Here is a 15,942-nt window from a genome sequence, read left to right as displayed (position 1 = left end):
CGCGGCATTTCGCCCTGCAGAGGAGCTGCCCAGCCCATATGACGTTTGCATGCGCCCAATCCACCGCTGCAGCTGTCAGTAAGGAGTCCTGGGTGGTATCGCCACGCATCCATAGGACCTGGAAGAGCATAAGACCGTAGTAAGACTAGCCTTCGAAGCCGCCAGGTCCCGAGGGATCTCGGCCGGTTGACAAGGACGCGGGGGGGAGGGTGGGGGGCAAGTCCGCCCTCCTGCCACTTATCTGAACTAAATAAAGTTTGTCTGTGCTAGCTCTGCGCGTAGCCCGTTCCAAGTGTTGTTAGCCCTCTTTTACCAACTAGCAGAGTGTTCATTTTTCTTTAATTTTGCTGCGCTGCCTTACGGCCACAGCAAATTCAATATGTTCTCTGGCCAAGTCGGTCTGCGTTTTGAGGCCAAGACAGAGGCGGGCGGGGAGCACATAGATAAGAACCCCAGAAGCGTGCACGGCGGAGTCCGATTTGCCAGTCGCGGGTGTACTTCCGGGCGACGCGTAAAATTTTCTGTGTATGCAGGACCAAGCAAGCGACACGGGCGAAACACTTCACGCGACGGTGCTGCTCGAACAGCGCCCTACGAGGTCCACAAACAGTGCTAATTATTTACTGTCCAAAGTTTCTGCTATGCAGCGCGCGGGGTTGGATGGAAGCGGCGGAGTGCTTGCCCTTTGCAAAAAAATACATATGAAAACAAAATGCATATGAAGGCAAAAAGAAATGAGCGCGCGCTGACACGCCGATTAACGGGGAGGACTCTGCGTAGACCTTCGTCAGTGCTGCTGTTTCCAAAGCCATAAAGGCGATCTAGTCGAGCCGACCACCCACTGAAAACTCGTCGCAGTGAAATTATTCGCTCCATTCTCCCAGTCGCCTGTCCCGGCGGCCGCCGGCGCACTCGCTCAATGCCGAGTTACCATGGAAAAAGGACAATTTCCTTCCTCCGTGATGCGCCGCGCGCTGTGGGGGCGAGATCTAGTGCGGAAAACCGCATGGCGCTCGCGAGCTGTGGCCGCCGTGCTTTCCAAAAGTCGGTGCTAGTTGTTCGCAGCCGAAAGGCGTCGTCGCGCGCGCGGAGGCGCAGAAAAAATGAGCGGCAGCACACCGAGAGGGCGCTGCGGTCGCCGACGGGAGGGGACGCGCTTCTCATCGGCCCCTGCTATTATGCCAATTAACGCAGTGTTAATTTACAGTTACCGCGATATATTTGGTATCAAAGTGTGCGCGAAAGTGCGGGGCATCGACCGGTACCAGTTTTGACCAAGCGGTACGTGATTCTCCCGATTTACGAGGACTTTTCTCTGGTGCGGTGCTAGGCCTAGCGTCGGCCTACCACAAGTACGGCCACCGGTGGCGACGGGCCCGGCCGCTAGGCCTAACCCGACGACGAGTGCGACCAAGATGGCGTCCGACATGGAAGTGGCCACGTCGATGGGAGACAGCATAACGTCAGCGCCGAGCATCAGCAGTCTCGGCGGGCGTACGTCCATTGAAGTTCCCGGAGAGGACATTACACCGGAAGAAGCCGAAGGCTGGTCGGCCTCCGGCAAGCGCATCAAGCAGATCATGGCCGGCAAGGAAAACGGTGATTCCGCCGCCACTACTCGCCAGTCTAGACCCAAGACTAGGGCCAGTGTTGCTAAGAGAGTTGCAGCCTCGGTAACGAAAGCGGCGATGATGCCGATAGACATGCCGAAGGAAGACACCAAGATAGTCATGAGACCACGGGGAGGTCTCAACGTAGCGAGAACTGAGGTTTCAATAATTATGTCGGCCGTCATGACGGCGGTTCGAATGACGAAGGAAGAAGCCAAAGCAGACACCATCTGCACGAACGCGCAGCAAAACATCATCGTGGTCAGCACCCCGGACGAGAGGCGTGCCACGCTGTACTCTAAGGTCAAAACCCTAAACGTAGGAGACAAGGCATACGAAGTCAGCGCCTACCGAACGGCGCCGGACGGCACGGTCAAGGGAGTCATCCGAGGCATAGCCGTACGCGACACCCCGGAAGAGATAACCGAAAACATCGTGAACCCATGCAACCCCCTAGCGGTGGAGGCGCACAGAATCGGCAATACAACCACAGTGATAGTACTCTTCGCTGGACAAAAAGTACCGAACTACGTCAAGTATGGCTCGATATTAGTCAGGTGCGGGCTTTACCGCAAGCACTTTGACGTGTGCAGGCAATGCGGCAGGATCAGCCATAGAAGAGACGTACGCCCGAATCCCAATGCCAAAGTATGCTTCGGCTGCGGAATCGTGAACCCCAGCGAGGATCACAAACGCGAATGCAAGCCCAAGTGCAAGCTCTGCGGGGGACAGCATCCAACGGGCGAGAGGGAATGCAAAAACAAGTACAAGATGTCGTATGTGGTCAAAAAACGGCAATGGGAACGCAAGATGGAAGCCATGCAGCAACAACTGGGTCCGAAAAGCTTTCCGCCGCTGCGAGCGCCGTCTGCTGAGAGACCCCGCGGGGATTCGAGGCAGCGCGACAGCAGCCGCAAGAGGGACAACAGCAAGGGAGGCAGGAGCGCCAGCCGCCACAGACCGTCGCAGTCGGGGGAAAGAGTCACCTGGGCCGAAGCAGTCAAGGCTAACATGACAGAGAAAAGACAACCACCGGCGCAAAACGCCACAAAGAAGTTTCAAGAAGAGAATGGAATGGTAATAAAAGCCCTAAGAGACGAGAACGAGAAGCTAAAGCAGAGAATCGCCGAGCAGGACGCAACCATCAAGGAAATCAACGCGAAGCTAACGACATTAATTGCGATGCAGCAACAGCAGCAGCTGCTGCCGAAGCCCGCACAAGAGAGGGAACAAGAAGAGATAACCGAGGACGAACTAGAGGTCGAGGTGGACCCGAGAGCCACGAAAACGGCGGGACCGGCTCCCAAGAGGAGAGCCATAGAGGTCGCCAAGGAACGAAAGACAATGGAGAGAATCGAAAAACAGGACGTCAGACTCGACCGTCTGGAGGCGACCAGCAAGGAAACCAACGAACGACTTATTGCGCTCCCGCAAACGGTTCAGCAGATGACAACGAATATACAGAGCACGATCCAGAACATGATGGCGCAAATGCAAGCACAGCTGCAGACGCAGGTACAGGCACAAATACAATGTATGGAAGCACAGATCACCGCCAAACTGCAGCAATCATGGACGGGACAGCAAGTACAGCAGCATCCACACCCCCAGTGAGAGACCTCTTGGTCTGGCACTGGAACTGCAACGGCTTTACCGGCAAGAGAGCAGTGCTGCAGCAACACTTGCAGCAACTAACGAGGAAACCAGACGTCATAATGATTCAAGAAACACACAGCGAAGAGACGCCGAAACTACCGGGTTACCGGTCGCACGACAGCCCGCCGAGCAAAAGGGACACGTCCAAGGGCAAGGGCAGAGGGGTCTGCACCTTCGTTAGGAGAGGGATCACCTTCGTGGAACACGAAATGATTGGCAGAAGCGCCATCGAACACTGCACAGTGGAAGTAATCACGGGAAGGAAGAGGAGGGAGAGCACTTTCCTGGTGAACATCTACAGCAACCCGTCCCACGGACAACAGAAATTCAAGGCACTGTTCCACAAGGCAGCTTCAGTCGCGGAAAGCAATACGCTCGTAGTGTGCGGAGACTTTAACGCACCGAGCCAAGACTGGGGCTACCACAGAACGACGGTCAAGGGGAGAGAGCTGATGCAAGACGCCACCGACGTCGGACTGAACCTAATCACGGATCCGGCCTTTCCCACCAGGATCGGCACATCTGTTCCGAGAGACACAACTCCGGACCTTACATTCATCAAAACTGAAGGAGGATCAAGAGAAGCGAAATGGAGAAACACGGGCCAAGAGCTGGGCAGCGATCACTACATCGTAGAGGTCGTCATACTGCTCGAAGGCCAAGGCAACACCGGCATAAGAAAGCATCGCATTACGGACTGGGACGCCTTTCGAAAGGCGCTACCCGCGGTGCAAGAGGACATTACGGACATCGAGCAATGGGCGGCCAACGTCGTTGAGACGAAGGAAGGAGCCACCAAAGAGCTAGAGACGGACGAACGGATAGACAAGATGGCTGGCCCACCTGATAGAAGCCAAGCAGTCCATAAAGGCGAGGTGGCAGAAGCGACGAACCAACCGAAGTCTAAGGAAGAAGACCGCCGAGCTCAACAGGCAGATCGAGGTCCACTGCAGGGTGCTATGCACCCAACAGTGGAACGAGGCCTGCAACGAAGCCGACGGACAGATGCACAAGGGCAAGACGTCGAACATGCTGCGGCACCTCCTCGACGAAACCAAGACCAAGGGCCACCAACACAACAACCTGGCCAGGATCCTACACAAGGCAATCTGCGAACACGGGGAGGACGAGGTCAAGCGGCGCTTGGACGCCAAGTACCTGCCGACCACCCCCACGGAAAGACACCCGGATTACTAAGGCAAGGAGAACGAGACGCTAGATCGCGACATCCAGACCTGGGAAGTAAGAGTTGCCCTGCAGGAACTCAATGGAAGGTCTGCCGCGGGTCCCGATCGAGTGACCAACAGAGCGCTCAAGAACCTCAACGAAGCGGCCATCGAAACGCTCACGAACTTCTACAACAAGTGCTGGCAAGAAGGAAGGCTACCCAAGCAATGGAAAGCAGCCAAGACGATCCTCATCCCCAAGTCTGGCAGGCCGCCCAACATAGAGAACCTCAGGCCGATCTCACTCACTTCGTGCGTGGGAAAGGTCCTCGAGCACGTTCTGATGAACAGGTGGCAGCGTTACCTGGAAGAATTGGAGCTTTACCCAAACTCCATCATCGGGTTTCAGAACAAACTCGGGACGCAAGACGCCATGATCTTACTGAAGAACGAGACCATCGACGATACGACGGGCACCAAGGACAACAGAGCCGTACTCGGGCTGGACTTGCAGAGCGCCTTTGATAAAGTGAGGCACTCGGCTATCCTGGCCCAAGTATCCAGGCTAAACATGGGCAGGAGGACATACCAGTACATCAAAGACTTCCTGACGGAACGAACCACCGAAATCTGTGCGGGAGACCTACAGCTCGAAGAGAAGAAGCTGGGCAGCGTCGGAACTCCGCAGGGGTCGGTGATCTCCCCGCTACTCTTCAACCTCGTGATGATCGGGGTGGCCACCCGGCTAGAAAGAGTAGCGGGAGTCCGGCACACCATCTACGCCGACGACGTGACGCTATGGGTACCGGGAGGAAGCGACGGACACATCGAGACAACGCTGCAAGAAGCGGTCAACGCCATCGAGGAGCAGCTGGACGGGTCTGGACTCGTTTGCTCCCCGGCCAAGTCAGAACTGCTGGTGATTCCCCCGAAAGGATCGTGCAGGAAAAGAAAGAATATGGAAGTCAAGTACGAGCGTCCCAAGATCACGGTCAAGACGGCGGGAGGACAGGTAATACCGGAGGTCGAGAAGATTCGGGTACTCGGGCTGCTCGTCCAGCGGAACCGAGTCAACGGTGACACGGTCAACAAGCTCGCGGGCAAGGCGGCTGCGGCAATGAGACTCATCAAGAGGGTGTCCAACAGAAAAGCGGGGATGAAGGAGGAGAGCCTGACTAGGCTCGTTCAATCCTTCGCAGTTAGCCACATAACGTACCTGGCCGCCTTCCACAACTGGAGGCCGAGTGAACGTAACAAGATAGACGCCACCATACGCAAGGCGTATAAGGCGGCACTCGGTCTCCTCGGGGCCACGAGCACCGAAAAATTCATGGCGCTGGGAGTCCACAACACGCTGGACGAAATAGCCGAAGCACAGAGAACGGCGCAACTCGAGCGTCTCTCCGAAACGAGAACCGGAAGACAGCTACTGCGGGACCTTGGCCTCGAACCGAGGGAAGGCAAGCAGCAGAAAGACGTACCTATACCAGATAGCATCAACAGAAAGCTCAGGGTCTTCCCGATCCCGAAGAACGTGAACCCCGAGCACAACAGGGAGCGGAGGTTGGCGAGGGCCAGGGCTCTCGTGGACCTCCACGCCAGAGAAGAAGGCGCCGCCTACGTGGACGCGGCAGAGTATCAAGGGAGCACCGACGCATACGCGGCGGTGGTTGTCGGGGATCGACGGGTGCAACGAAGACCGCGGTGAGCCTCCGGACTCGAGAAGCGCACCGGGCGGAGGAGGTGGCCATCGCCTTGGCCGTTTCCGACCCCGGATGTACTACAGTGTTGTGTGACTGTAGAACGGCAGTGAAGAACTACGCCAAGGGTAGGGTATGTAGTGAGGCCGCGAGCATACTGCGCAAGGCCGAAGACATCGGACGCAACAGTCCTGAGGTGATCAAGTGGTTTCCGGCCCACATGGGCAGTGACGTGTCGGAACGCGGAAACGTGAACCACAACGAGACGGCCAACTCGGCCGCGCGAGGACTAACCAACCGCGCGGATGAAAGCACGGCCGACTCGGAGTCCTGGTCGCGGCGCACTGCCAAGGACAAGATGACCACCTTCAACGAAATAGTGAAATGGTACAGACTGAACAGAAAGACTATGCCGCCACCTCACCCTGGGCTTACCCGGAAGGAGGCAGTGTTATATAGACAGTTACAGACGGGGTCCCTGCTCACCCCGGTGCTAGCTAAGCACGTGTGTCCGAGAGTGCACGCGAGCGACATATGCAGACTGTGCGCGAAGGAGAGAGCCACCGCGGCTCACATCCTTTGGGACTGTAGCGTAAATCCGCGCGAAGCCAGCGAGAAGACGACGATCCCGCCGCAGCTAGAGGCTGCAACGAGGAGCTGTGATCAAAAGACACAACTCAAGGCCGTCCAGCAGGTCTCGGCAGCTCTCGAGAGGTAGCGACCGAGCGAAACCGAGGAGAGGGGGGCGGCACCCCCAGGAAGGGGGCGGCGGTCCTCTCGAACCCGCGGAAGTAGCGAAGGACGTAACAAGACCTCAAGGAGCACAACGCACGAGATTGACGTAGTGGCCGCGTCGCGGTAAAAGCTTGTCCTCCCTGCTTGGAGGGAGCCTAACCGACTCTGCAGGCTTTCTAAATAAAAGTTGTTCTCTCTCTCTCTCGCAGCACACCCGGACTGGATGTCGCCAAGAAGTCCTTTGTGCAACTTGGGCACTGAGCAATGCCAAGTTCTCCTACAGCAGGTCTGGTTTGCGAAGACGGGGCTCTTCCGGAGTATTGGTGTAGGGCAGTCGTTTCTCACTTTGTTCCGTACCAAGGCAGGACGCCCACCCACGGAGCTGACCGATACCGACCAGTGGCACGTCAACATCCTACTGCTTGCGGCCCAGCAAGCAGTAGGATGGCATTTTTCTAGTGAAGCGATCTCACACGTTGAACTGGTGTGTGTTTTGAATATTATAAGCGTACTAAATTACTATTTCCTTCCCGAATGTATTTTAAATAGTGTATAGGTACGTTTTGGGATAATCAACGATCAATAGCCAATTACGACCGGTTAATTTTTGCTCTTGCTGGTGGAGCAGAAGATAACGCTCAAACCACGTGACAACTTATCATGTCATGTCTACTGTCATGTGGGGAGGACCAGAGCAGCAGCAGGAGCCAGTGGACTACCGCACTAGGCGGCCCACCCACATGTTCTGAGAACATTGAAAAAATAAAGATGTTTGTAATCAATCAATCAATCGCGCGATCACCGAACCCCTGACAGCGAGAGTAACTGAACCAACTGGCGACAACCCTGCAGATTTGGTGCACAAGTGTAGTAGAAGACACCAAACGATTATGTGCAACGATGCAAATAAACAAATTTTATTAATTCCAAATTTGCAGCTGCATAAATATTTTATAAGAAAATTTAACATTTGTTTCAAAATTTAGACTGTTGCCAGACTTACGTGAATAACCTTGGTGGCCAGATTTCTGAAAGAAAACTATCACTTCCCACTTTTACTAAAAATGCTCAGTGGCAACTTATTATTTGCTGACACAAAAACAGCCTCATTTCCGTAGCAATCAAAACAGCGTAATTTCCAATCTTACAACAAAGACATTGTTGTTGAGCTTTCAGATTTTTTATGCAGTGTGGCCAGACGTTTGTGCCATAATGGCAAATATTTGTATTCGCGGATAAGTTTTGTGTTTTATAAATTCAAAATTTGTAGCTGCAAAATTATTTTATAACAATATTTAACATTTGTTTCAAATTTTTTACTTTCTTGCAAGACTTACGCGAATAACCTTGGTGGCCAGATTTCTGAACCAAACTATCACTTCCCGCTTGTACTAAAAATGCTTAGTGTGAACTTATTATTTGTTGAGATAAAAGGAACCCCATTTCTGCAACAAGTAAAACAGTGTGAGTTCCAAGCTTACAAAAAAAGACATTGTTGTTGAGCTTCCAAATTTTTGATGCATTGTGGCCAGACGTTTGTGCTCATCATGGCAACTATGCATCTCTTATCGCAGATATGTTTCGCGTTAGAGTAAAAAGTAATATTTTATTTTTTCTGTTGTGAGGTAGCAATAATTTATGCAACGTCAAGTCTAAATCTTAGTGAGTCGTCTGCATCAACGATGTTACAGCGGCGCCTCGCATCGAGCGCCCGTACCCGCGGTCAGACGCGGCATTTCGCCGTGCAGAGGAGCTGCCCAGCCCATATGACGTTTGCATGCGCCCAATCCACCGCTGCAGCTGTCAGTAAGGATTCCTGGGTGGTATCGCCACGCAGCCATAGGACCTGGAAGAGCATAAGACCGCCGTAAGACAAGCCTTCGAAGCCGCCAGATCCCGAGGGATTTCGGCCTTTTGACAAGGACGCGGGGGGGAGGGTGGGGCGCAAGTCCGCATTCCTGCCACTTATCTGAACTAAATAAAGTTTGTCTGTGCTAGCTCTGCGCGTAGCCTGTTCCAAGTGTTGTTAGCCCTCTATTACCAACTAGCAGAGTGTTCATTTTTCTTTAATTTTGCTGCGCTGCCTTACGGCCACAGCGAATTGAATATTTTCTCTGGCCAAGTCGGTGCGCGTTGTGAGGCCAAGACAGAGGCGGGCGGGGAGCACATAGATCAGAACCCCAGAAGCGTGCACGGCGGAGTCCGATTTGCCAGTCGCGGGTGTACTTCCGGGTGACGCGTAAAATTTTCTGTGTATGCAGGACCAAGCAAACGACACGGGCGAAAAACTTCACGCGAGGGTGCTTCTCTAACAGCGCCCTACGAGGTCCACAAACAGTGCTAATTATTTACTGTCCAAAGTTCCTGCTATGCAGCGCGCGGGGCTGGAGGGAAGCGGCGGAGTGCTTGCCCTTTGCAAAAAAATACATATGAAAACAAAATGCATATGAAGGCAAAAAGAAATGAGCGCGCGCTGACACGCCGATTAACGGGGAGGACTCTGCGTAGACCTTCGTCAGTGCTGCTGTTTCCAAAGCCACGAAGGCGATCTAGTCGAGCCGACCACCCACTGAAAACTCGTCGCAGTGAAATTATTCACTCCATTCTCCCAGTCGCTTGTCCCGGCGGCCGCCGGCGCACTAGCTCCACGCCGAGTTACCATGGAAAAAGGACATTTTCCTTCCTCCATGATGCGCCGCGAGCTGTGGGGGCGAGATCTAGTGCGGAAAACCACATGGCGCTCGCGAGCTTTGGCCGCCGTGCTTTCCAAAAGTCGGTGCTAGTTGCTCGCTGCCGAAAGGCGTCGTCGCGCACGCGGAGGCGCAGAAAAAATGAGCGGCAGCACACCCGGACTGGATGTCGCCAAGAAGTCCTTCGTGCAACTTGGGCGCTGAGCAACTCCAAGTTCTCCTACAGCAGGTCTGGTTTGCGAAGACGGGGCTCTTCCGGAGTATTGGTGTAGGGCAGTCGTTTCTCACTTTGTTCCGTACCAAGGCAGGACGCCCACCCACAGAGCTGACCGATACCGACCAGTGGCACGTCAACATCCTACTGCTTGCGGCCCAGCAAGGAGTAGGTTGACATTTTTCTAGTGAACGGATCTCACACGTTGAACTCAGAGCCGAACTGGTCGCCTTTCAGCAGAAGGGAAAAGCTAATAGGCTTGAGTATTTCACGGTGTGTGTTTTGAATAATATAAGCGTCCTAAACTACTATGTCCTTCCCGAAAGTATTTCTAATAGTGTATAGGTACGTTTTGGGATAATCAACAATCAATAGCCAATTACGACCGCTTAAATATTTCTCTCGCTGGTGGAGCAGAAGATAACGCTCAAACCACGTGATAACTTATCATATCATGTCTACTGTCATGTGGGGAGGGCCAGCGCAGCAGCAGCAGCCAGTGGACTACCGCACTAGGCGGCCCACCCACATGTTCTGAGAACATTGAAGAAATAAAGATGTTTGTAATCAATCAATCAATCGCGCGATCACCGAACCCCTGACAGCGAGAGTCACTGAACCAACTGGCGACAACCCTGCAGAGTTGTGCACAAGTGTAGTAGAAGTTATGGGCTTCAAATGCCTAAAAATTACACCAAATGATTATGTGCAACGATGGAAACTAAACAAATTTTATTAATTCCAAATTTGCAGCTGCATCAATATTTTATAACAAAATTTAACATTTTTTTCAAAATTTAAATTTAGACTGTTGCCAGACTTACGTGAATAACCTTGGTTGCCAGATTTCTGAACGAAAACTATCACTTCCCACTTTTACTAAAAATGCTCAGTGGCAACATATTATTTGCTGACACAAAAACAGCCTCATTTCCGCAGCAATGAAAACAGCGTAAGTTCCAATCTTACAACAAAGACATTGTTGTTGAGCTTTCAGATTTTTTATGCAGTGTGGCCAGACGTTTGTGCTCATAATGGAAACTATTTCTATTCGCGGATATGTTCTGTGTGTTATAAATTCAAAATTTGTAGCTGCATAATTATTTTATAACAATATTTAACATTTGTTTCAAATTTTTTACTTTGTTGCCAGACTTACGTGAATAACCTTGGTGGCCAGATTTCTGAACCAAACTATCACTTCCCGCTTGTACTAAAAATGCTTAGTGGGAACATATTATTTGCTGACACAAAAACAGCCTCATTTCCGCAGCAATCAAAACAGCGTAAGTTTCAATCTTACAACAAAAACATTGTTGTTGAGCTTTCAGATTTTTTATGCCGTGTAGCCAGATGTTTGTGCTCATAATGGCAACTATTTCTATTCGCGGATATGTTCTGTGTTTTATAAATTCAAAATTTGTAGCTGCCTAAGTATTTTATAACAATATTTAACATTTGTTTCAAATTTTTTACTTTGTTGCCAGACTTACGTGAATAACCTTGGTGGCCAGATTTCTGAACGAAAACTATCACTTCCCGCTTGTACTAAAAATGCTTAGTGGGAACTTATTATTTGCTGAGACAAAAGGAACCTCATTTCTGCAGCAAGTAAAACAGTGTGAGCTCCAAGCTTACAACAAAGAGATTGTTGTTGAGCTTTCAATTTTTTTATGCATTGTGGCCAGACGTTGCTCATCATGGCAACTATGCATTTCTTATCGCAGATATATTTCGCGTTAGAGTAAAAAGTATTATTTTATTTTTTCTGTTGTGAGGTAGCAATAATTTATGCAACGTCTAGTCTAAATCTTAGTGAGTCGTCTGCATCAACGATGTTACAGCGGCGCCTCGCATCGAGCGCCCGTACCCGCGGTCCGACGCTGCATTTCGCCCTGCAGAGGAGCTGCCCAGCCCATATGACGTTTGCATGCGCCCAATCCACCACTGCAGCTGTCAGTAAGGAGTCCTGGGTGGTATTGCCACGCAGCCATAGGACCTGGAAGAGCATAAGACCGTCGTAAGACTAGCCTTCGAAGCCGCCAGGTCCCGAGGGATCTCGGCCGGTTGACAAGGACGCGGGGGGGAGGGTGGGGGGGGCAAGTCCGCCCTCCTGCCACTTATCTGAACTAAATAAAGTTTGTCTGTGCTAGCTCTGCGCGTAGCCCGTTCCAAGTGTTGTTAGCCCTCTTTTACCAACTAGCAGAGTGTTCATTTTTCTTTAATTTTGCTGCGCTGCCTTACGGCCACAGCAAATTGAATATTTTCTCTGGCCAAGTCGGTCCGCGTTTTGAGGCCAAGACAGAGGCGGGCGGGGAGCACATAGATCAGAACCCCAGAAGCGTGCACGGCGGAGTCTGACTTGCCAGTCGCAGGTGTACTTCCGGGCGACGCGTAAAATTTTCTGTGTATGCAGGACCAAGCAAGCGAAACGGGCGAAACACTTCACGCGACGATGCTGCTCTAACAGCGCCCTACGAGGTCCACAAACAGTGCTAATTATTTACTGTCCAAAGTTCCTGCTATGCAGCGCGCGGGGCTGGAGGGAAGCGGCGGAGTGCTTACCCTTTGCAAAAAAATACATATGAAAACAAAATGCATATGAAGGCAAAAAGAAATGAGCGCGCGCTGACACGCCGATTAACGGGGAGGACTCTGCGTAGACCTTCGTCAGTGCTGCTGTTTCCAAAGCCATAAAGGCGATCTAGTCGAGCCGACCACCCACTGAAAACTCGTCGCAGTGAAATTATTCACTCCATTCTCCCAGTCGCTTGTCCCGGCGGCCGCCGGCGCACTAGCTCAACGCCGAGTTACCATGGAAAAAGGACATTTTCCTTCCTCCATGATGCGCCGCGAGCTGTGGGGGCGAGATCTAGTGCGGAAAACCGCATGGCGCTCGCGAGCTGTGGCCGCCGTGCTTTCCAAAAGTCGGTGCTAGTTGCTCGCAGCCGAAAGGCGTCGTCGCGCACGCGGAGGCGCAGAAAAAAAAGAGCGGCAGCACACCCGGACTGGATGTCGCCAAGCAGTCCTTCGTGCAACTTGGGCGCTGAGAAACTCCAAGTTCTCCTACAGCAGGTCTGGTTTGCGAAGACGGGGCTCTTCCGGAGTATTGGTGTAGGGCAGTCGTTTCTCACTTTGTTCCGTACCAAGGCAGGACGCCCATCCACAGAGCTGACCGATACCGACCAGTGGCACGTCAACATCCTACTGCTTGCAGCCCAGCAAGGAGTAGGTTGACATTTTTCTAGTGAACGGATCTCACACGTTGAACTCAGAGCCGAACTGGTCGCTTTCAGCAGAAGGGAAAAGCTAATAGGCTTGAGTATTTCACGGTGTGTGTTTTGAATATTATAAGCGTCATAAACTACTATGTCCTTCCCGAATGTATTTCTAATAGTGTATAGGTACGTTTTGGGATAATCAACGATCAATAGCCAATTACGACCGGTTAAATTTTACTCTTGCTGGTGGAGCAGAAGATAACGCTCAAACCACGTGATAACTTATCATGTCATGTCTACTGTCATGTGGGGAGGGCCAGCGCAGCAGCAGCAGCCAGTGGACTACCGCACTAGGCGGCCCACCCACATGTTCTGAGAACATTGAAGAAATAAAGATGTTTGTAATCAATCAATCAATCAATCGCGCGATCACCGAACCCCTGACAGCGAGAGTCACTGAACCAACTGGCGACAACCCTGCAGAGTTGTGCACAAGTGTAGTAGAAGTTATGGGCTTCAAATGCCTAAAAATTACACCAAACGATTATGTGCAACGATGGAAACTAAACAAATTTTATTAATTCCAAATTTGCAAACAAAATTTAACATTTGTTTCCAAATTTAGACTGTTGCCAGACTTACGTGAATAACCTTGGTGGCCAGATTTCTGAACGAAAACTATCACTTTCCACTTTTACTAAAAATGCTCAGTGGCAACATATTATTTGCTGACACAAAAACAGCCTCCTTTCCGCAGCAATCAAAACAGCGTAAGTTCCAATCTTACAACAAAGACATTGTTGTTGAGCTTTCAGATTTTTTTATGCAGTGTGGTCAGACGTTTGTGCTCATAATGGAAACTATTTCTCTTCGCGGATATGTTCTGTGTTTTATAAATTCAAAATTTGTAGCTGCATAATTATTTTATAACAATATTTAACATTTGTTTCAAATTTTTTACTTTGTTGCCAAACTTACGTGAATAACCTTGGTGGCCAGATTTCTGAACGAAAACTATCACTTCCCGCTTGTACTAAAAATGCTTAGTGGGAACTTATTATCTGCTGAGACAAAAGGAACCTCATTTCCGCAGCAAGTAAAACAGTGTGAGCTCCAAGCTTACAACAAAGACATTGTTGTTGAGCTTTCAAATTTTTGATGCATTGTGGCCAGACGTTTGTGCTCATCATGGCAACTATGCATTTCTTATCGCAGATATATTTCGCGTTAGAGTAAAAAGTATTATTTTATTTTTTCTGTTGTGAGGTAGCAATAATTTATGCAACATCTAGTCTAAATCTTAGTGAGTCGTCTGCATCAACGATGTTACAGCGGCGCCTCGCATCGAGCGCCCGTACCCGCGGGCCGACGCGGCATTTCGCCCTGCAGAGGAGCTGCCCAGCCCATATGACGTTTGCATGCGCCCAATCCATCGCTGCAGCTGTCAGTAAGGAGTCCTGGGTGGTATAGCCACGCATCCATAGGACCTGGAAGAGCATAAGACCGTCGTAAGACTAGCCTTCGAAGCCGCCAGGTCCCGAGGGATCTCGGCCGGTTGACAAGGACGCGTGGGGGAGGGTGGGGGGCAAGTCCGCCCTCCTGCCACTTATCTGAACTAAATAAAGTTTGTCTGTGCTAGCTCTGCGCGTAGCCCGTTCCAAGTGTTGTTAGCCCTCTTTTACCAACTAGCAGAGTGTTCATTTTTCTTTAATTTTGCTGCGCTGCCTTACGGCCACAGCAAATTCAATATGTTCTCTGGCCAAGTCGGTCTGCGTTTTGAGGCCAAGACAGAGGCGGGCGGGGAGCACATAGATCAGAACCCCAGAAGCGTGCACGGCGGAGTCCTCATTTGCCAGTCGCGGGTGTACTTCCGGGCGACGCGTAAAATTTTCTGTGTATGCAGGACCAAGCAAGCGACACGGGCGAAACACTTCACGCGACGGTGCTGCTCGAACAGCGCCCTACGAGGTCCACAAACAGTGCTAATTATTTACTGTCCAAAGTCTCTGCTATGCAGCGCGCGGGGTTGGATGGAAGCGGCGGAGTGCTTGCCCTTTGCAAAAAAATACATATGAAAACAAAATGCATATGAAGGCAAAAAGAAATGAGCGCGCGCTGACACGCCGATTAATGGGGAGGACTCTGCGTAGACCTTCGTCAGTGCTGCTGTTTCCAAAGCCATAAAGGCGATCTAGTCGAGCCGACCACCCACTGAAAACTCGTCGCAGTGAAATTATTCACTCCATTCTCCCAGTCGCCTGTCCCGGCGGCCGCCGGCGCACTCGCTCAATGCCGAGTTACCATGGAAAAAGGACAATTTCCTTCCTCCATGATGCGCCGCGAGCTGTGGGGGCGAGATCTAGTGCGGAAAACCGCATGGCGCTCGCGAGCTGTGGCCGCCGTGCTTTCCAAAAGTCGGTGCTAGTTGTTCGCAGCCGAAAGGCGTCGTCGCGCGCGCGAAGGCGCAGAAAAAATGAGCGGCAGCACACCGAGAGGGCGCTGCGGTCGCCGACGGGAGGGGACGCGCTTCTCATCGGCCCCTGCTATTATGCCAATTAACGCAGTGTTAATTTACAGTTACCGCGACATATTTGGTATCAAAGTGTGCGCGAAAGTGCGGGGCATCGACCGGTACCAGTTTTGACCAAGCGGTACGTGATTCTCCCGATTTACGAGGAGTTTTCTCTGGTGCGGTGCTAGGCCTAGCGTCGGCCTACCACAAGTACGGCCACCGGTGGCGACGGGCCCGGCCGCTAGGCCTAACCCGACGACGAGCACGACCAAGATGGCGTCCGACATGGAAGTGGCCACGTCGATGGGAGACAGCATAACGTCAGCGCCGAGCATCGGCAGTCTCGGCGGGCGTACGTCCATTGAAGTTCCCGGAGAGGACATTACACCGGAAGAAGCCGAAGGCTGGTCGGCCTCCGGCAAGCGCATCAAGCAGATC

At 51.7% G+C, this 15,942-nt stretch overlaps 1 protein-coding gene across 1 annotated transcript; it reads left to right on the top strand.

Annotated features, from left to right (window-relative positions):
* The first annotated feature begins 1,415 nt into the window (after window positions 1–1,415).
* Window positions 1,416–3,224, top strand: LOC149357595 (uncharacterized). Its single transcript, XM_089577949.1, has one exon. It carries the CDS (start codon window positions 1,416–1,418, stop codon window positions 3,222–3,224), a length of 1,809 nt encoding a protein of 602 aa, XP_089434075.1.
* The last annotated feature ends 12,718 nt before the right edge of the window (window positions 3,225–15,942 follow it).

Source organism: Amblyomma mixtum, chromosome 3 (assembly GCF_055824585.1).
Source record: "Amblyomma mixtum isolate Tamu chromosome 3, ASM5582458v1, whole genome shotgun sequence".
Taxonomy (NCBI): Eukaryota; Metazoa; Arthropoda; class Arachnida; order Ixodida; family Ixodidae; genus Amblyomma; species Amblyomma mixtum.
This window is presented reverse-complemented; position numbering and strand designations above follow the sequence as displayed.

Coding starts and splice junctions, on each gene's coding strand:
- LOC149357595 (XM_089577949.1), top strand. CDS start 1,416: ATGGCGTCCGACATGGAAGTGGCCACGTCGATGGGAGACAGCATAACG.